This window comes from Crocodylus siamensis, chromosome 4 (genome assembly GCF_052110815.1).
Source record: "Crocodylus siamensis isolate JL-2025a chromosome 4, ASM5211081v1, whole genome shotgun sequence".
NCBI classification, from domain to species: Eukaryota; Metazoa; Chordata; order Crocodylia; family Crocodylidae; genus Crocodylus; species Crocodylus siamensis.
In genome coordinates, this window is record NC_143398.1 from 117,432,399 (window position 1) to 117,448,724 (window position 16,326).

General features: G+C 45.2%; 1 protein-coding gene across 4 annotated transcripts; it reads left to right on the forward strand.

Annotated features, from left to right (window-relative positions):
- The first annotated feature begins 777 nt into the window (after positions 1-777).
- MGST1 (microsomal glutathione S-transferase 1) lies at positions 778-14,856 on the forward strand. 4 transcript variants are annotated; one of them, XM_090043546.1, is made up of 5 exons: positions 780-964; positions 3,896-3,928; positions 4,338-4,487; positions 7,022-7,116; positions 14,218-14,856. In XM_090043546.1, exons 3-5 carry the CDS (start codon positions 4,362-4,364, stop codon positions 14,462-14,464), a joined length of 468 nt encoding a protein of 155 aa, XP_089899672.1. In that variant the 5' UTR covers positions 780-964; positions 3,896-3,928; positions 4,338-4,361; the 3' UTR covers positions 14,465-14,856. The 4 variants fall into 4 exon arrangements, with proteins under 4 accessions (XP_089899675.1, XP_089899672.1, XP_089899674.1 ...); XM_090043545.1 differs by having other exon boundaries at positions 781-964; positions 4,318-4,487; XM_090043549.1 differs by lacking the exon at positions 3,896-3,928 and having other exon boundaries at positions 778-964.
- Positions 14,857-16,326: the final 1,470 nt, after the last annotated feature.

A 16,326-nucleotide genomic window follows, 5' to 3' on the forward strand; every position in this document is an offset into this window, starting at 1 on the left:
AAGAGATTGTAAAGTTCGTAAAAGTTGTCCTAGGTAGTAATAAAAGATACCACCTCTGCCACGAGTTTTGATTCTTTTTCTAATACATTGGATTATGAATCCTTAAGCCTCTTATGCACAGATACTCACCCCACTGCCCCCATTGGAGTGAAGGGGAGTAAACTGCAGTGTGGCCAACTCTCATGATTTTTGGTGTTGTTCTTGAAGTCCATGCTTTGGGAATGTGAAAAACTTAGCTCTTATATGTGTGTATATATATATACACACGCACATACATACATACATACATACATACATACACGGAGAGAGAGAGATCTCTGTCTATCTATCTATCTCTGTGTGAAAGAGATAACTTATATATCTTTCATATATAATATATTTCATACATATATATGTAATATATATGAAACCGACAGATTGATAAATAAATCGATCTAGATCTCTCTCTGCAGGAGAGAGGTGTGTGTAGCTTTCTATCTATATACATATGAAAGACCTAAGTTTTTCACATTCCCGAAGCGTGGACTTCAACAACGCCAAAAATCATGAGAGTTGGCAAAACGGAAACTTCTATAATAGGCCCCTAACTTGTATTTCAAGCTGTCCCAAAGTCTGCCAAGATAAGCAACAGCTACAACAACACAGCTGAAAACAAGCTTTGTATGTAAGGGACAAAAAACAAACCCAGCAGGGCTGCAGGCTGAATGGGGCCCCCTTGGCCCAGTGGCATCGACTTCCCTCCTTCCTCTGGACGCGGTGGCGCGGGGAGGGAGCTAGGGAAGTCTAAAGCGAAAGCTGGAGCGAGGTCGCCGGAGAAGCCGGGCTGGAGGGGCAGGTCAAACCGGAGGGCGGGCGCGGAGGGGCGGCCCCGCGGGGAGGCGCTGCAGCCGGGCGGCGGAGCCGGAGCCGGAGCCGGAGCCGGAGCCGAGCGGCGCGGGACGCAGCCTGCAGCCCCAGCCGATAGGTGCGTGAGGGAGGGGGCGCGCTGACCTCTGCTCCGGGGGAGGAAGGGGCCGCGCGCATGCGGGCCCGGGTCGGGGGCTGGGAGCGCGCCCGAGGGCTCAGCTGCGGAGCCGCGCGGGAGTTCCCGTGGGGTCCTGGCAAGGAGGAGGTCTAGTCCCAGCAGCTGCTCACGGCAGGGCCGTCCCCGGCTAGATCATGCCAGCCCAGGCTTTGCCTCGCCAAGGACCCTCCTGTGCTTGCCACTGGGCCCTGCAGAACCGCCCTGTCCCCCATGACCCCCGCCCGGAGAGACCCCGCGCAGGAGCAGAGCCGGCCGCCAGGTGCCAAAGGCGGCCTGCTGCCCTCTGTGCGGGCTGGCGGGACCAGGCCTCCCGCCGGTGCCGATTTGGAAACGGGTTTCCTGGGTGTGCTGTCTGAACTTGAAGCAGCAGGAGGAGCCGCGGGCGCCTGAACCTGGCCTGTCCGGGAGCGGCTCGCAGCAAGCGACCCACTGGCATAGACTTTGCCCGAAAGATAAGAAAGGCCGAGTCACGGGATCAGTGACATGGATGCGGTCTCGCCAGGGCACCATACAGGCAGAAAGCCACAGTAAATAAGAGTGGTGTCCCCTTGCGCAGTACCTCCAACCCCTTCTGGGGACTTGGGACAAGCTGGCTTGGCAATACAGCTTTCTGGTACTCTTCAGTAAATGTATGAGGCAAGCTGCATGTTGAAAAAGTGCAAACATTTAATCAGCCACTCTGCACGGAAGCCAGGATGAGTTCTGGCCTTCTGTCTCCAGGGATGGTACCCTGTGATATTTGTATGAGGCAATAGCTCATAAAAAGTTTTGCAGAGTCCTTGCCCTGAGCAAATGGATTGCAACAGTTGGAGACAAGAGGAACATGTCCATGCAGGAGTGCTGTAGATACTTCAGACGGACAGTCCCAGTAGCAAACCCTTTTTGAGGGTTCATTGCATGCACAGAACCAAGATGGGTACAAAGCTGCATTTTTAAGAGGGAAGCATGACATTGTTTCCAAGTGGTCTGTAGTTAAATCACTGCTCTATGTTTTGGGACACGGAGGCTATGTTTATACTATATCACTAAGTATAATAGTATATACATAATATTATATTCTTTTACATTTTTAGTTAAGCCTGGCCCAGATTCCAGTGTGGATGCTCTTAAAGCAACCAAGATTTGCTTAAATCTGATCCCTTGCTAAATCAAACCATTCATATATCAGGATTTGGTGTAAAAACTGGTTGAAATATTGATAGAAAGGTTTTTCTCTTTAAATAAAGAAGGTTTAAAAGCACACCCATAGTAATTAAACCAGTTCAGCTTACAGGCAAGGGCATTGCACAAAGCTCTTAAAACCCTTTTTCCTTTGAGAGGGACTGTTAGGCTTCCACAGGAGTGCAGGTCTGTTCATCTCCCTTTCAGCATTCACTCCCTGCCATTGCATGACACAAGATACTGGGCAGGCAAGATGGGTTTATTTATAGGTCTGACCCTGTAAATGACAATTCTTATGTTCTTATGCAAGATTTACACTTTGCAATGTCAGAACCTCAGTGTGCACCTAAGCTGAACCAGACTTGTACTCCTAAGAAGATAGACTTCCCAGGGAGTTGTGTAAAGCAGAATTTCAGAGAGCAAGATTATTTTAAATAAATAAATAAATAAAGGCAATAGCTGCAACAACATGGAGAAATGGGTTGTCAAATACAGTTCTCCCAGATATGGGATAGAGTTCGATAATAATGAGTGTCGGCATTGCTGTGCTCACAGAATGGGCAGGACCTCAGAGATCTTTTCTCTCACCTTCTCTTACTAACCTGGGCATGGGGTCGAAGAGTTTTGTGGTATCCAGCAGTCTCAAGGGATGTTTTCACCCAAGGGAAAAATACTACGTTTGTAGCAGATCATAATAAATCCCGCTTTTCCTTTGACAGGCCAAAATAAAGATTATGAGGAAGTCTGGAATTACCTGCTGAGTCATTTCATAGCTGTAAACTTGCCTTGTCTTTGTTTTTAAACTAGTTATGTGTTGGCAAAAGCTGAATAGAATTTCTTTGAACAAAGAAAAGGCACTTCTGGACCATCTCTACCGTGTAGTAAAAATATACCTTTTCTCATAAAAACAAGGCATAAACTTAACAGACGTTTGAAGCTTCTGAGGTTAGCTGCTTTTACAAATAAAAAAACCAGGTGAACCGAGGGGGTTGTAGTAGGTACTAGTATTTTAAGTGCGACTCATATTTGAAGTTGCTAAACACTTTCCACAAGAAAGGCCTCTTCTGGCCTATCCCTCAAGAAGCTCTAACTTACCTGTTTGCAGCATGATTTACAGTCAGCAATATTCATCTCACTGCAGAAGTGCCTTTTCTCTGCCCTGTATAACTTTATTCCGCGTTTGCTGATCTTTGGTGATTTGTGCCATTCAAATTTCCATTGCCCCACCTTAAAAAGTTTTGCCCGCAACCATGTTATACTAAGGGCTGCTTCAGTGGGACATAGTAAATGTACCATGGTTGTAGCAAGAGGAACAGAGACAAATTTGGGGGTTTTTTGTTTTTTATTTTTAGTTTAATCTTGCCTTGTAGATGGTGGTCAAACCTGTTCCTAAGCGATTTAGTCTCAGAGGAAGAATACTTACGCAAGGCTGATTTCGATTATAAAGCTGGTTCAGCTTCTCTGAGCTCGAAGATTCTGGTTGGCTTGGAAGTTGAAGTGAAGTTACCTTCAAGTACTAAGAGTGCCCTAGCATATGTGAATAGCTGCATTTTAACAAAGAGATGCATTTGGGTATTATATAAATACCATAGTGGTACATATTTGGTGTATGGTTATGCTTTTAAGTGAAAATAAGGACACTTCAACCCAGGAGAGTCCTCCTCCACCCTTCTCTGATTTGCATTTGAGTGCTCTTTTATTTTCCTTTAGGTAGGATACTGAGAACTGAGAGAAAGAGACAAGGTAATAAATTAATCCAACTGATAATCTTTTGCTTGTGATGTAAATGTTAGTTTTGAGTGTTTTATGAACATAGGGACAGGCACTCTGTTTTCCTGCAAAAACAGAAAGGAGGGACATGGATTTGAACTTTCTTCTGCTTCTTTGCAGTATATGAAGTTTTCTTGTGTAATTTTTTTTAATTGTCATGGTTTTGTATTTTTATGGCTCGATAAATAATTACTTAGTAGGAACTGAAGTCATGATATAACTTTTCTCTTAAGAGAAAGTGAGTTAAATCTTAATAAAAATGAACAGAGGCATTAAGGAATAGCTTTAATTACAGCATCACTGCAGTGACTCTAAGGAAACCTATTCTGGCAAATGTATTTTCACACTTTTATTTGTTGCAGTCTTGAATATTTTTTTTTAGGTCTTTGTTGGAAAAAACACAGAAATGTCTAAAATTACTCAACTAATGAAAAATGAGGCCTTCCTGGCTTATTCCACCTATACAGCCATTGTCCTTTTAAAAATGATGCTAATGAGTCTTATAACGATTTACTTCAGAATGACGAGAAAGGTAAGAAGCCATGAATATAATGTGGTAGAATCCATTGAGTTTCACATTAAAATACAATGTTATTAAAAGCATTTCTTCCCCTTTCAGCTTTCAAATACTGTTTTTTCCCCCCTAATAATAATATTCAGTTATTTACTTTCCCCTGGTGGAGCTTCATTTATTGTCACAAATGGACTAGGTCTCCCATCCCAACTAAAAGACAGTGTCTTTTAAGCTTCAGTTGAGTTACCTTACCTCCCTGAAACTATTCCATTATTTTGTATAGAAATGCTTTCTCAACAGGGCTTTTAACTTGCTGCCCAGAACACACTAGAGTCAAGATAAACAATAACAAGGGGATAAATGTATCATAGGCTGCAGACAGAGGTACCTTCCAACTTTACCTTTAAAAAGAGAGGGTGCTGCTTCTCTGGAGTATGTCAGCTGCTTTCTGCTATATGTGCTTGCTCCTATGGTTGTATGGCCTCCAGAAATTTACTGAGTTCTCATCATTCCCTTTGAAGTCTGAGGGAGTTATATTGAGTGCTTTAGTAGAACACAAATGTTCAGCATTTCTCAGTATCCTTATTTCCAAGAGTGCTGAGCACCAACAGCTGCTATTCATTTCCAGTGATTTCATTAAGAACTTGGCACCTTTGAAATTCAGGCCAAAATAATTTGTCCAAATTGGACTGTGTTATTTTAAAACCCAGATTTCTGGGATCCCACCTCTATGCCCTAACTTTTGTAGAGCCAAGCTTCCCATGTAATCCTGGATGCAATCCAGGGAGTAGTTTAAAGTCTTTTAGTACTGTTGTGTTGCATAGCCACATTTGTTAAGAAACAACGTTAATTTGGTTGTATTTAGTTTTGAAAAAGTGGATGATTTGTCCATTCATATCACTGCTGGTAAAAATCATTTTTATTTATCATTTAGTATGAACATTTCTAAGCTTTCTCTTAAAAAGCAGTAAGGTACTGCAGAAATAAGAGGCATCTGGTAGAGAGAGGAGGACCCAACATTTCAGTTTAGTTTTTCATTTATTTTTCCAGGGCTACTGATACTGTTAGCATATCTCCAGCATTCAGATATGGTAGTGCCTCCCAACCAGGGTACCTCAAGACCCTTTCAGGGGTGATGCAGCATAGGTGCTACCACTGCCACAGCCAGGTAAACTTCCCTATCCATGTTGTGTGCAGCCAGATCAGGAAGGGCTGCAGCATGAGCATGTGCACTCCTATCTGCATTAGGGTTATCTGATAAATCTAAAGCAGTCAGGAGTGCTTGGCCCTACAATAGCCCTTCCTGGTCTGATACTGCACACTGTCTCATGGAAACAGGCAAGCACGGCATGTGGAACTATCCTGTGACCCACCGTTTGCAGAAGCATGGTGGGGTTGGACCAGGAAGGGCAGTGGCAAGAGCAGTGTTCCTGCATGCTTTAGGCTAGTAGTTCCCAAACTATGGGTCGTGGCCCACATGGGGTCACAACATTAGGAGCTGGGGTCATGGTATGGCACTCCCTGGGACACCTGCAGAAAACGGGGAGCTGCAAATTGGGAGTGAGGGCCACCAGCAGGGCCAGGGGGCTGTGGGTCAGGAGTGAGGGACACTTGGGTAGGGGGGGAGGGTTGCAATTGGGGAGTGAGGGGCCAAGCTGAGGAAATAGGGCCATGACTGGGGTCATGCTGAGGAAGTTTGGGAAGTACTGGTTTAGGCTTATCAACCAACCTTAATACAGGCTGGAGCATGCACCTGTGCTGCAGCCCAGTTGTACATGAGGTACATGAGGTAGTTCCACCTGGCTGTGTGGGTGGCACTAGTGGCCTGGGTGAGAACCACTGAGATAAGCTGAGGCAGCACAACTGGAGCTCTTAACCAGGGTGCTATCAAGTTAAAAAAGTTACTGAGGGTTGCCTTGAATCTAAAAAGTTGGAAAGCCACTGAGATACGTGACTTGCTGGAGTGCCGTCTTGGATATGCTTACCCAAAGTATAATGAATATAAAGAATACCTGGAATTATACCTCGAAACAAACTGGCAAGCCATCAGGTTTGTGGCATGCAATTGTTGCTGTATATGGAACTCCACATGAAATCTACACTAGCTAAAATAAACATGTTCTGGGACATACTGCTTCCAAGCAGAAAGTATTGTAGTATCCAATCTGGAGGTACCAGAGATTAATATAATTGGCAAGGTCCATACCTCAGAGGAAAGGAAATCTCCCAATTTATCAGCAGACGAAAGGAAGAACCTTTCCAGGCTACTACTGCCAGCTGCAAATCTATGGAAAGCAAGTGACCCAAAAGGATTTCCAAGGCTGCAAACATTAGTAATAGCAGGTAGATGTATCTGGTCAATGTATGCAGCAACTTTCTCATCTTCTATCTCTCCTAGAATGTTTTTTTCAAGTACAAGTGTGAGTTAATGAGACTACTAGGAACTGAAGGCATTCACTAAGAAAGATTTATGCTGTTGCAGAAATGTTTTGGGTCCTAGCTAGACCAGCTGCATTTCTTCTGAAGTATCTGATTGGTGTTTCTTTGAATAGGCATTTTCTAATCCAGAGGATATAACTGAACTTGGCAATTCTGAGGCTTCTAAAAAGTACCTGCGGACTGACCCAGATGTTGAACGTGTGCGCAGGTAACAATAGTGCAAGTACACTGGATGGTTTAATGGGGAACAGAGTAAGACTGTTTTTGAGCAGCAGCCCCCTTATTTTGTTGCCTTAGATGGTAATCTGATACTTTAATGGAGGAAATGTCTAAATGAACTAAATCCTACTAGCATGTGTACCAAAAATAAATAATTAAGCAGTGAGGTGGCTATGGGCCTAATTTAAGGTAGTACCTGCATGTACATTAATGCAGTTTTCCTAATATGCATTAAATTTAGTACCTCCAGTGTGAGGTGCTAAATTAATGTGCATTAGGCTGCCCTAATGTGCATTAGTGCAGGCATCCAGCTGCTTGGGGTACCCTCCGGTTGTGCCCTGCTGGTGCCCTCCCAGACTCAGGAGGCACCAGTTGCCCATGCTGAAAGGTAAGAATCCCCACCCCTATTCTGGGCTTCCCCAAACTCCTTATCCCCAGAGACTCCCCCAGCTCCCCCTTGCCTCTCCCCTGCACTTATTTGTGGCTGCCTGCACTGAGAAGGGTTAACCTGCCAATTCAGCTCCTGCTGCTGCTGCTCTTCATACCAGGAAAAAGAAGATCCTAGCAGGCCCATTAGGGTGTTTACACTAGTGTAACAGGAGCTGGGTAACAGATCAGAGATGTCTCTTGACATAATGCAAAGAAAACTGTGAGGAAGATGAGTAGGGCTTATCTGTTAAAGCTGCAGTTCAGAATAATAAGGGGTCCATTCTAGTAGGATGTTACACTGAATAGGAGTTGACACAATTCTGTTTGCAGAAAACTTTACTAACAATGTACTAGCCTTACAAGTTATGGCTGAACCAAGAGTATGGTGTACTGGTAGCAATATAGTAGTGTGTCACTTAACAATATGTGTATTAGACTTTGGGAGCATTTCCAGTCTATCATGGATCTTTCTCTTTGGGCTGAATATTCCTTTGCAGTTTTTCAATCCTTTATATAGCTTGTGGGTTCATTTCTGATCCCATTGCCAAAAACAGTGTATACAGATACTTTTTGACAAATTAGTGCTTCTGATATTTAAATATTAAATATTTCTCCTGTTTGGTGTCCTGTGTGGCCACACAGGAGACCCAGGTTCAGTTCCTGGTTGTTTATACAGGTACAGCCAGAGAGGCACCAAATGTCTGGATCCAGTCTGGCCTTTGGATTCTCTCAGTAGCCTAAAGGGGGATGGAAGATCTGGGCAGCCTCCACTCCTCCAAAAAACTCCTGCCTAGCCATGTGCATCAGAAGTCTGGGTGACTTCTCATGCATACACTGTGATGGGGAAGGATCAGAGATTGCCAAACAAAACATTTCTCATTTTCTTAGTCTTTAATGAAGGTTAATACCTTATTTGACAATATCATCTTTTAAATAATAGGTTTTTAAGAATTAAAAAGGCTAATAAACATGCATCATGACTATTTCCTTTAAGGGCCTTTAATATACAGTTCTACTTTTATATCAACTACTGCGGTGAGAGTCAACAAATATAAATCAAGGCAAAGATTTTGAACATAAGTATCAAGACTCTTGAACATGTAGCTTGGGAACATGTAGCTTGCCAGCTCCCGCAGGCAACCCAGGCTCGACCGCAGCTACTGGCCCCGCTCTCCCCAAGACAAAGCATAAGGTGTTTGATGTGGGAGACTCCATCCTGCAGGACACTGAGGGGGCAATCTGCCACCCCGACCCCTTAGCCCGGGAAGTCTGCTGCTTCCCGGGGGCCCGCATCCGAGACATTGCGGAGAGAATCCCGCAGCTCCTCCGGCCCACAGACCACTACCCCATGCTCCTTATTCATGTGGGCACCAATGACGCGGCTCGGAGCACCCCCAGCCAGGTCATGAGGCGCTACAGGGAGTTGGGAGCGGGGCTTAGAGGTCTGGGAGCTCAGGTGGTGTTTTCGTCGATCCTCTCAGTCTCGGGCTATGGGCTGAGGAGGGAGAGGAGGATCCACGCGGTGAACCAAAGACTGCGGCGCTGGTGTTATCGGGAAGGCTTTGGCTTCCATGACCACAGCCCGCTCTTTGGAGAGAGAGGCAGCGAGCTGCTGGGAAGAGATGGCCTCCACCTCTCTCCCCTGGGGAGGAGGCTCTTCTCAGCCAGGCTGGCTGACCTGCTCCACCAGGCTTTAAACTAAGCCCGCTGGAGGATGGGGGGACTACTGCCCCTGCTGGCCCGCTGAACAGCCCTTGCAAAGCCAGCGGACCAAGGCAGTTAAGGGGGCACATAAGGGAGCCCACCCCTGCTCCAGCCCTGGCACAATCTGTGGGCAAGGCAAGAGCCCCCAAGGGCACACTTGCCTGCCTGTACACTAATGCCAGGAGCCTGGGCAACAAGCAGGACGAGCTCGTCCTCCTGCTCAGTGCAAAGAAATATGATGTCACTGGGATAACGGAGACCTGGTGGGACTCCACCCATGACTGGACCACGGGTATAGAGGGCTATACCCTATACAGGAGGGATCTTGTTGAGAAAAGGGGCGAGGGTGTAGCTCTCTATGTGAAGGAAAGCTACATGTCCCTGCAAGCTGATGTTGGCGACCAGCATGGACAGCTAGAGACCCTCTGGGTAAAAATTCGTGGGGAATTCGGCACAGGGGACACAACGGTGGGAGTCTACTACAGACCTCCCACTCAAAGTCCTGAGCTTGACCAGGAGTTCGCCCGGGAACTGACTGAGGCCGCTTGCTCCAGGACCTTGGTTGTCATGGGTGACTTCAATTACCCAGACATCTCGTGGGAAGATCACTCAGCTAAATCTGAGCGGGCGCAAAGCTTTCTCTCGTGTGTGGATGACCTCTACCTGACTCAAGAAGTCTATGGGCCAATGAGAGGCAAAGCGCTGCTTGACCTGGTACTGGCTACGGGGGACGACCTAATCGGCGACCTAGTGATTGATGGCAAATTGGGTGACAGCGACCACGAGCTGATCGCCTTCACCATCCGCCGTAAAGCTGGCAAGTCAGTCAGCAACACAGAAGTCCTTGACTTCAGAAAAGCCGACTTTGACAAGCTCAAGAGGCTAGTCGGTCAGGCCCTCAGGGACCATGACCCCAGGGAGATGGGAGTTCAAGAAGAGTGGTTGCTTCTCAAGGAAGCGATCCTCAGTGCACAAGCTAAATCTATTCCAACACGGAGGAAAGGCAGCAAGAAGGCACAGCAGCCCTCCTGGCTCTCCAGAGACCTAGCGGACCTACTGTGGCTAAAAAGGAAAGCCTACAAAGGATGGAGGACGGGATTCACCTCCAAGGAGGATTACTCCGCGCTGGTCCGGTCCTGCAGGGACCAAACCAGGAAAGCCAAGGCTGCAACTGAACTCCAACTAGCTTCAAGTATCAAGGACAACAAAAAGTCCGTTTTCAGATATGTGGGGAGCCGGAGGAAAAGCAAGGGCAATGTTGGACCCCTGCTAAACCAGATGGGGCAACTGACAACTGACGCCCAGGAAAAAGCCAACCTATTAAATAGGTACTTTGCGTCAGTCTTTCATCAGTCACACGGGATGCCCATGCCTGCTATGGGACAGGGAAATCTGGGTGAGGGGGATCCCCTACCCTCCATCAATGCTGACCTCGTGAAGGAACACCTTGAGAAGCTGGATACCTTCAAGTCAGCTGGCCCTGACAATCTGCACCCCAGGGTACTCAAGGAGCTGGCGAGCATCATAGCCCAGCCCCTGGCACGGATCTTTGAAAACTCCTGGTGCTCTGGTGTAGTACCCGAAGACTGGAAGAAGGCCAATGTGGTGCCGATCTTCAAGAAAGGGAGGAGAGTGGATCCGGCTAACTACAGGCCCATTAGCCTGACTTCTATCCTGGGGAAGATCTTAGAAAAGTTTATTAAGGAGGCCGTCCTTGAGGGACTGGCCCAGGCTAACATTCTAAGGGACAGCCAGCACGGGTTTGTTGCGGGTAGGTCTTGTTTGACCGATCTCATTTCCTTCTATGACCAGGTGACCTATCACCTGGACAAGGGAGAAGAGATTGATGTCATATATCTTGACTTCAAAAAAGCCTTTGATCTGGTATCCCATGATCACCTCTTGGCCAAACTGGCTCCACCACGATCCGCTGGCTGGGAAATTGGCTTCGTGGTCGGACCCAGAGGGTTGTGATTGATGGCAGTCACTCATCATGGTGCCCTGTGACCAGTGGGGTCCCTCAAGGCTCTGTCCTGGGACCCATACTGTTCAACATCTTCATTAACGATGTGGACATTGGAGTCAGGAGTGGACTGGCCAAGTTCGCTGATGACACCAAACTTTGGGGAAAAGCATCCACGCCAGAAGATAGGCGGGTGATCCAGGCTGACCTGGACAAGCTCAGCAAATGGGCAGATGAGAACCTCATGGTGTTTAACACTGAAAAATGCAAGGTTCTCCACCATGGGAGGAAAAACCTGCAGCACCCTTATAGGCTTGGCAGTGCTATGTTGGTTAACACTACAGAAGAAAAAGACTTGGGGGTCATCATTGACCACAAGATGAACATGAGCCTGCAATGCGATGCTGCGGCTAGTAAAGCGACCAAAATGCTGGCGTGCATCCATAGATGCTTCTCGAGCAAATCCCGGGACGTCATTCTCCCCTTGTACTCGGCCTTGGTGAGGCCGCAGCTGGAATACTGCGTCCAGTTTTGGGCTCCACAATTCAAAAAGGATGTGGAGAAGCTTGAGAGAGTCCAGAGGAGAGCCACGCGCATGATCAGAGGTCAGGAAAACAGATCTTACGATGACAGGCTGAGAGCCATGGGACTCTTTAGCCTGGAAAAGCGCAGGCTCAGGGGTGATCTGATGGCCACCTATAAGTTTATCAGGGGTGACCACCAGGATCTGGGGGAACGCCTGTTCACCAGAGCGCCCCAAGGGATGACGAGGTCGAACGGTCACAAACTCCTGCAAGACCGTTTCAGGCTGGACATAAGGAAGAATTTCTTTACTGTCCGCGCCCCCAAGGTCTGGAACAGTCTGCCAGCGGAGGTGGTTCAAGCACCTACATTGAACACCTTCAAGAGTAAATTGGATGCTTATCTTGCTGGGATCCTATGACCCCAGCTGACTTCCTGCCCTTTGGGCAGGGGGCTGGACTCGATCTCCCGAGGTCCCTTCCAGCCCTAATGTCTATGAATCTATGAATCTTAGGCTTTGTCACTTTGCAACGATAGATGCATGTAGTTCTAGAAAGTCTGTTACTGAATCATTCATATGTGGCTTCCCAACCTATAGGCTTTGCAGTGGTTGCCGAATTAAGGACAAGTCACTCAGCTGTTTCCTGTGGTTTTTACTTCTAAGGGCACTGCTTCTGCACCCTAAGCTCAACAGCCATCCTGTGTAACTGGTTAGAGAAGTGATACTTTGAAATTAATGTGACAGCAAATGGCTGGAGCATCTTGGTGGGCCTCTGCACAAGTTTGCTTCAACTTTTTATAACCCTGTATACTTCTCAGACCCTCGTCTTCTCAGAGGACCTGACTGTGTGGGAAATTCCAGTTCTAGCATATTCACGTGCATCTTCTGGATAAAATTTTCAAAAAAAGAGATTTTGCTCTGAGTGAAAATTAGAGTCTGGCAACTTTTCCGTGAGAGCACTGACCCAAAGTTCCCCTTTGCCCCTTTGTTGTGCAACAAGTAGCTTGGCAGGTGTCCATTTGACTGATAAAAGCAGCTGCATTTTAGTGACAAGTTCTTTCTGTATGTTTGTAGTTGCTGAAAGGATGATAAGGGCTATGTAAACCCTGAGTATTAATGTTGCTGTCATGTTAAATTTTCCATGAAAATTAAGCCATTACTTCAATAAAAATTACCCTAGTAGAATTGCACATGGAGGTTATTTAAGATTCAGTTCTAAAACCTGCGCCAGCAAGCCACAGATCTCAATGGTGAGACTTCTACCTAGCCGTTAATAGCCATATATTTGATATTTGTAGCACAAGTTGGTTTTTTTGTTGTTGCCATGTGTTTGGGGATTTTTGTTGTTTGCTTGTTTGTTTAGTTTGGGGGAATTTTTGATACGCATGTATTTTTTAATTTTTTTTTTTGCTGCAGTGGTTGAATACAACTTAGGTATGCAAGCTAAAACTAGTTTTAATATTATGTGTGTCATTTTTCTTCTGTAAGCCTCATGACAACTGCACAGAATTAAACATAATTATATGGGTGATACGTGTGTTTGGATTTGTGGCTGTAAGAAGTCTAACAGCATGTATGTGTTTTGTGACTGTTTTGGAGGTCCAAGAGGCCTAACAGGATATGTGTTTTATGTGTTTAGTTGCTATTTTGGAAAACTTTAACAGAAAGATGGTGTGTCTGCTTTTAATGGGTGTGAGTTCAAAAGGCAGACGTAAAATCACATCTAATCTCTTTCTGGCTTGGGTGAAACCTAACATAATCAGAAACCGTTATACATTGTGCCAGTAAGCAAAGATCTAGTCTGAATTAAAACTTCCCAAAGGGTCTGGAGAGAGAGGGGGAGTACTGGAAGAAAGTACCATTTCAGAACTGGGCTATTGATTTTTGGCCAGTTTCTAATAAATTACATTATGGTATCAGTATGCAATTACACTATGAATTACAAAACATAATAAAATGAGTATGGCAGCTGAAAGTTATGTTGCTTGGCAAAAATCAACAAGAAGAACAAATATGGCCTTCAATAAATCAAAGTGCTCAAGAATAACATTCTCCAAGGTGACTGGACTTCAGGCAATTTGACTAAAAGCATAAAAGTATTTGTACATTTAAGTTTATCATGAAAATGGAATTGTAAAAGCAGTGCGATCAAGTATGGGAACAATAATATACAATATTAAAAATAATCAGATTTTACATACAGCATACTTTAACTTTAGGGGAGTGCCTTTCAGACAAACTGTGTACCCAACACAGTACAGGAGTTAAATTATAACATTAAAAGAAAAAATAAAAGACTAAAAGGAGGAGAAAGTGAAAACATTACTCGTAAGCAGAGCCAAGTGAGGGGGAAGAAGTTAAACATGTGCATTGCGACTTTAATGAGTGGTACTACTTGGAAAATGCAATAACATTTTCAGACTTATTCTGCAAAATATAACATTGCAAAACAACTTTGCTTCTTTCCCCAGATGCCACTTGAATGATATTGAGAATATTGTTCCGTTTATTGGCATTGGTCTGCTGTATGCCCTGAGTGGTCCTGATCTGTCCACAGCCTTGCTGCACTTCAGGATCTTCGCCGTGGCAAGAATTTTTCATACAATTGCATACTTGACACCACTCCCCCAGCCCAGCAGAGGTTTGTCTTGGCTTGTTGGATTTGTGGTCACCATTTCCATGGCATGCAGGGTACTGACAACTGGGTTGTACCTGTAATGAAAACACTCAGTCTCTTTGTACTGTTCAGCATTCCACATGACATTTCCAGCATTATGCTAGATTTAACAGCACCCTTCTTGCATGGAGATATCTCATTTTTGCTACAGTTTTTACATGGTGACCAAAACTGCATTTTTTTTAAACAAAGGGGTTCTTTATTCCTGTTGAAAAAATTTTTAAGCAAAATTTCCCTTCTGCTGTCCTCCCTGTTCACAGGCTGCTTTGCCAGCATGTTAGGTTGAATGGTCTCTCTATGATTTGTTGAAGACTTATGATTCTAACCATATGACAATAGCATATTAATGGCATGTGTGGTAATTTTCTACACATTCACTATTTTGGCTGTAGCTCTGAAGGCTAAATCAATAAAGACAAGAGAAAAAAAATAAGGGTGTTTGCTTTTTTGTTTTCATTTTGACTCTACTAACTGTGACCAGCAAATAGAATGTCACGATGTATGAGAGAGAAACTCACATCATACAGTTTGTTGAGGAATATTTACGTTAATAATAAGATTCAGCCAGTAATGCCAGGCGTATTGAAAACAAATCTTTGATGAAATTGGTGTTTGTATAATCCACCATGGGATTAAAAATCCAAATCGCAGTAGTTTGATTTTCTAAGCCTAACAGACTTTGAAAAAATGCTCTGGGCTAAATTCTGTGTTATGGCATAGGAGAAAACATGAAGAAGCTCAAGACTTACACCAGTTTTAAAATGGCAGAACAGAATGGCCCTTTTGTGGAGGGCTGCCTTTCTCTTCGGAGAAATCAACATAAAAACAAGAGCTACACTCATGTTTAGTCTTAATGAAAAAAAGTGCATGCATCATAGTATTTCATAAATAGATCCCTAATAAAAAATCTTGGGTCTAGAACTGTATTGCCAAGTAGATCTGCACTTGCCCAGACTTTTCATAAAACAACAAAGCTGTGCTTGACTCTTCCTTGTAAGCTTTTGTTATTACTTTGTTTTATTTACCATATTTATTTGCATCCAAGGTAAGTTTCCCCCTCTCCACCCCCCCCATATCAACATGATGGGGGAAAGTTTCATTTTACAGTTGAGTACCAGCTTCAGGCAGATGATAGCTCAGCTCAGGCTTCAGCCATGGGACCAAAGCTGGAGCTGAGGCACTGCCTGCTCAGATCCAGGGTAGCTTGTGCATTGGGGTGCGGGGGGTGGTCATGGCCAGGAAAGTGTGGGGAGACCTTCAGGGGCCTGGGGGGAGAATGCATAGTCTCCCCCCCACCTCCCTGCTGCTCGCCATCTTCCTTTCCCTCTATACCATATACCCCCAGCACCACCCCCTACCTGGCCAGGCCCAGAGCTGCTGCTGCTATTTCTACCTGGCTGGATTGGGCCAGAGCCAGAGCTGCCACCACTGACCTCCTCGGAGTTGGAACCAGAGCTGTTGCAGAAGGTAAGCAGGTGGGAGGGGGGAGTCGAAGCTTCGGGGGAGCAGGCAACAGGAGGCAGGCACTAGGGAGGGGCTGGTGGCAAGCACAGGAATGGAGGGAGGCAAATGGCAAGGGGGATAGTGGGTAAGCACATATACAAGAAAGGTAAATGGCAGGGGGGCAGGCAGGGACAGTGCAGGGGGGCAAGGGGCAAAGGTCTGGCCCCTCACGCTCTGCCACTGTTTTCCCTTGTACAGGGAATTTAAGATGATTGTCCAATAGTTAGATTCTGTACATGGAAAATGATAAATTTATAATTTTGTTATATAACTTTATATAATGCCTACCATGTATATCTAATTATTGAGGTTTATCTTAAATTTGAAGTTCTCTTGGATTTGGATAAAACTAGTATTTTGTAGCCTTTCTCAAGATCTCTGTATTTGCATACATATTTGT

Excerpts from the sequence above, each read along its gene's own strand:
- MGST1 (XM_090043549.1), top strand. The coding sequence starts at position 4,362 with ATGTCTAAAATTACTCAACTAATGAAAAATGAGGCCTTCCTGGCTTAT. Across the intron at positions 4,488-7,021 it reads ACTTCAGAATGACGAGAAAG|GCATTTTCTAATCCAGAGGA; the intron begins GTAAGAAGCCAT and ends TTCTTTGAATAG. Across the intron at positions 7,117-14,217 it reads GATGTTGAACGTGTGCGCAG|ATGCCACTTGAATGATATTG; the intron begins GTAACAATAGTG and ends TTCTTTCCCCAG.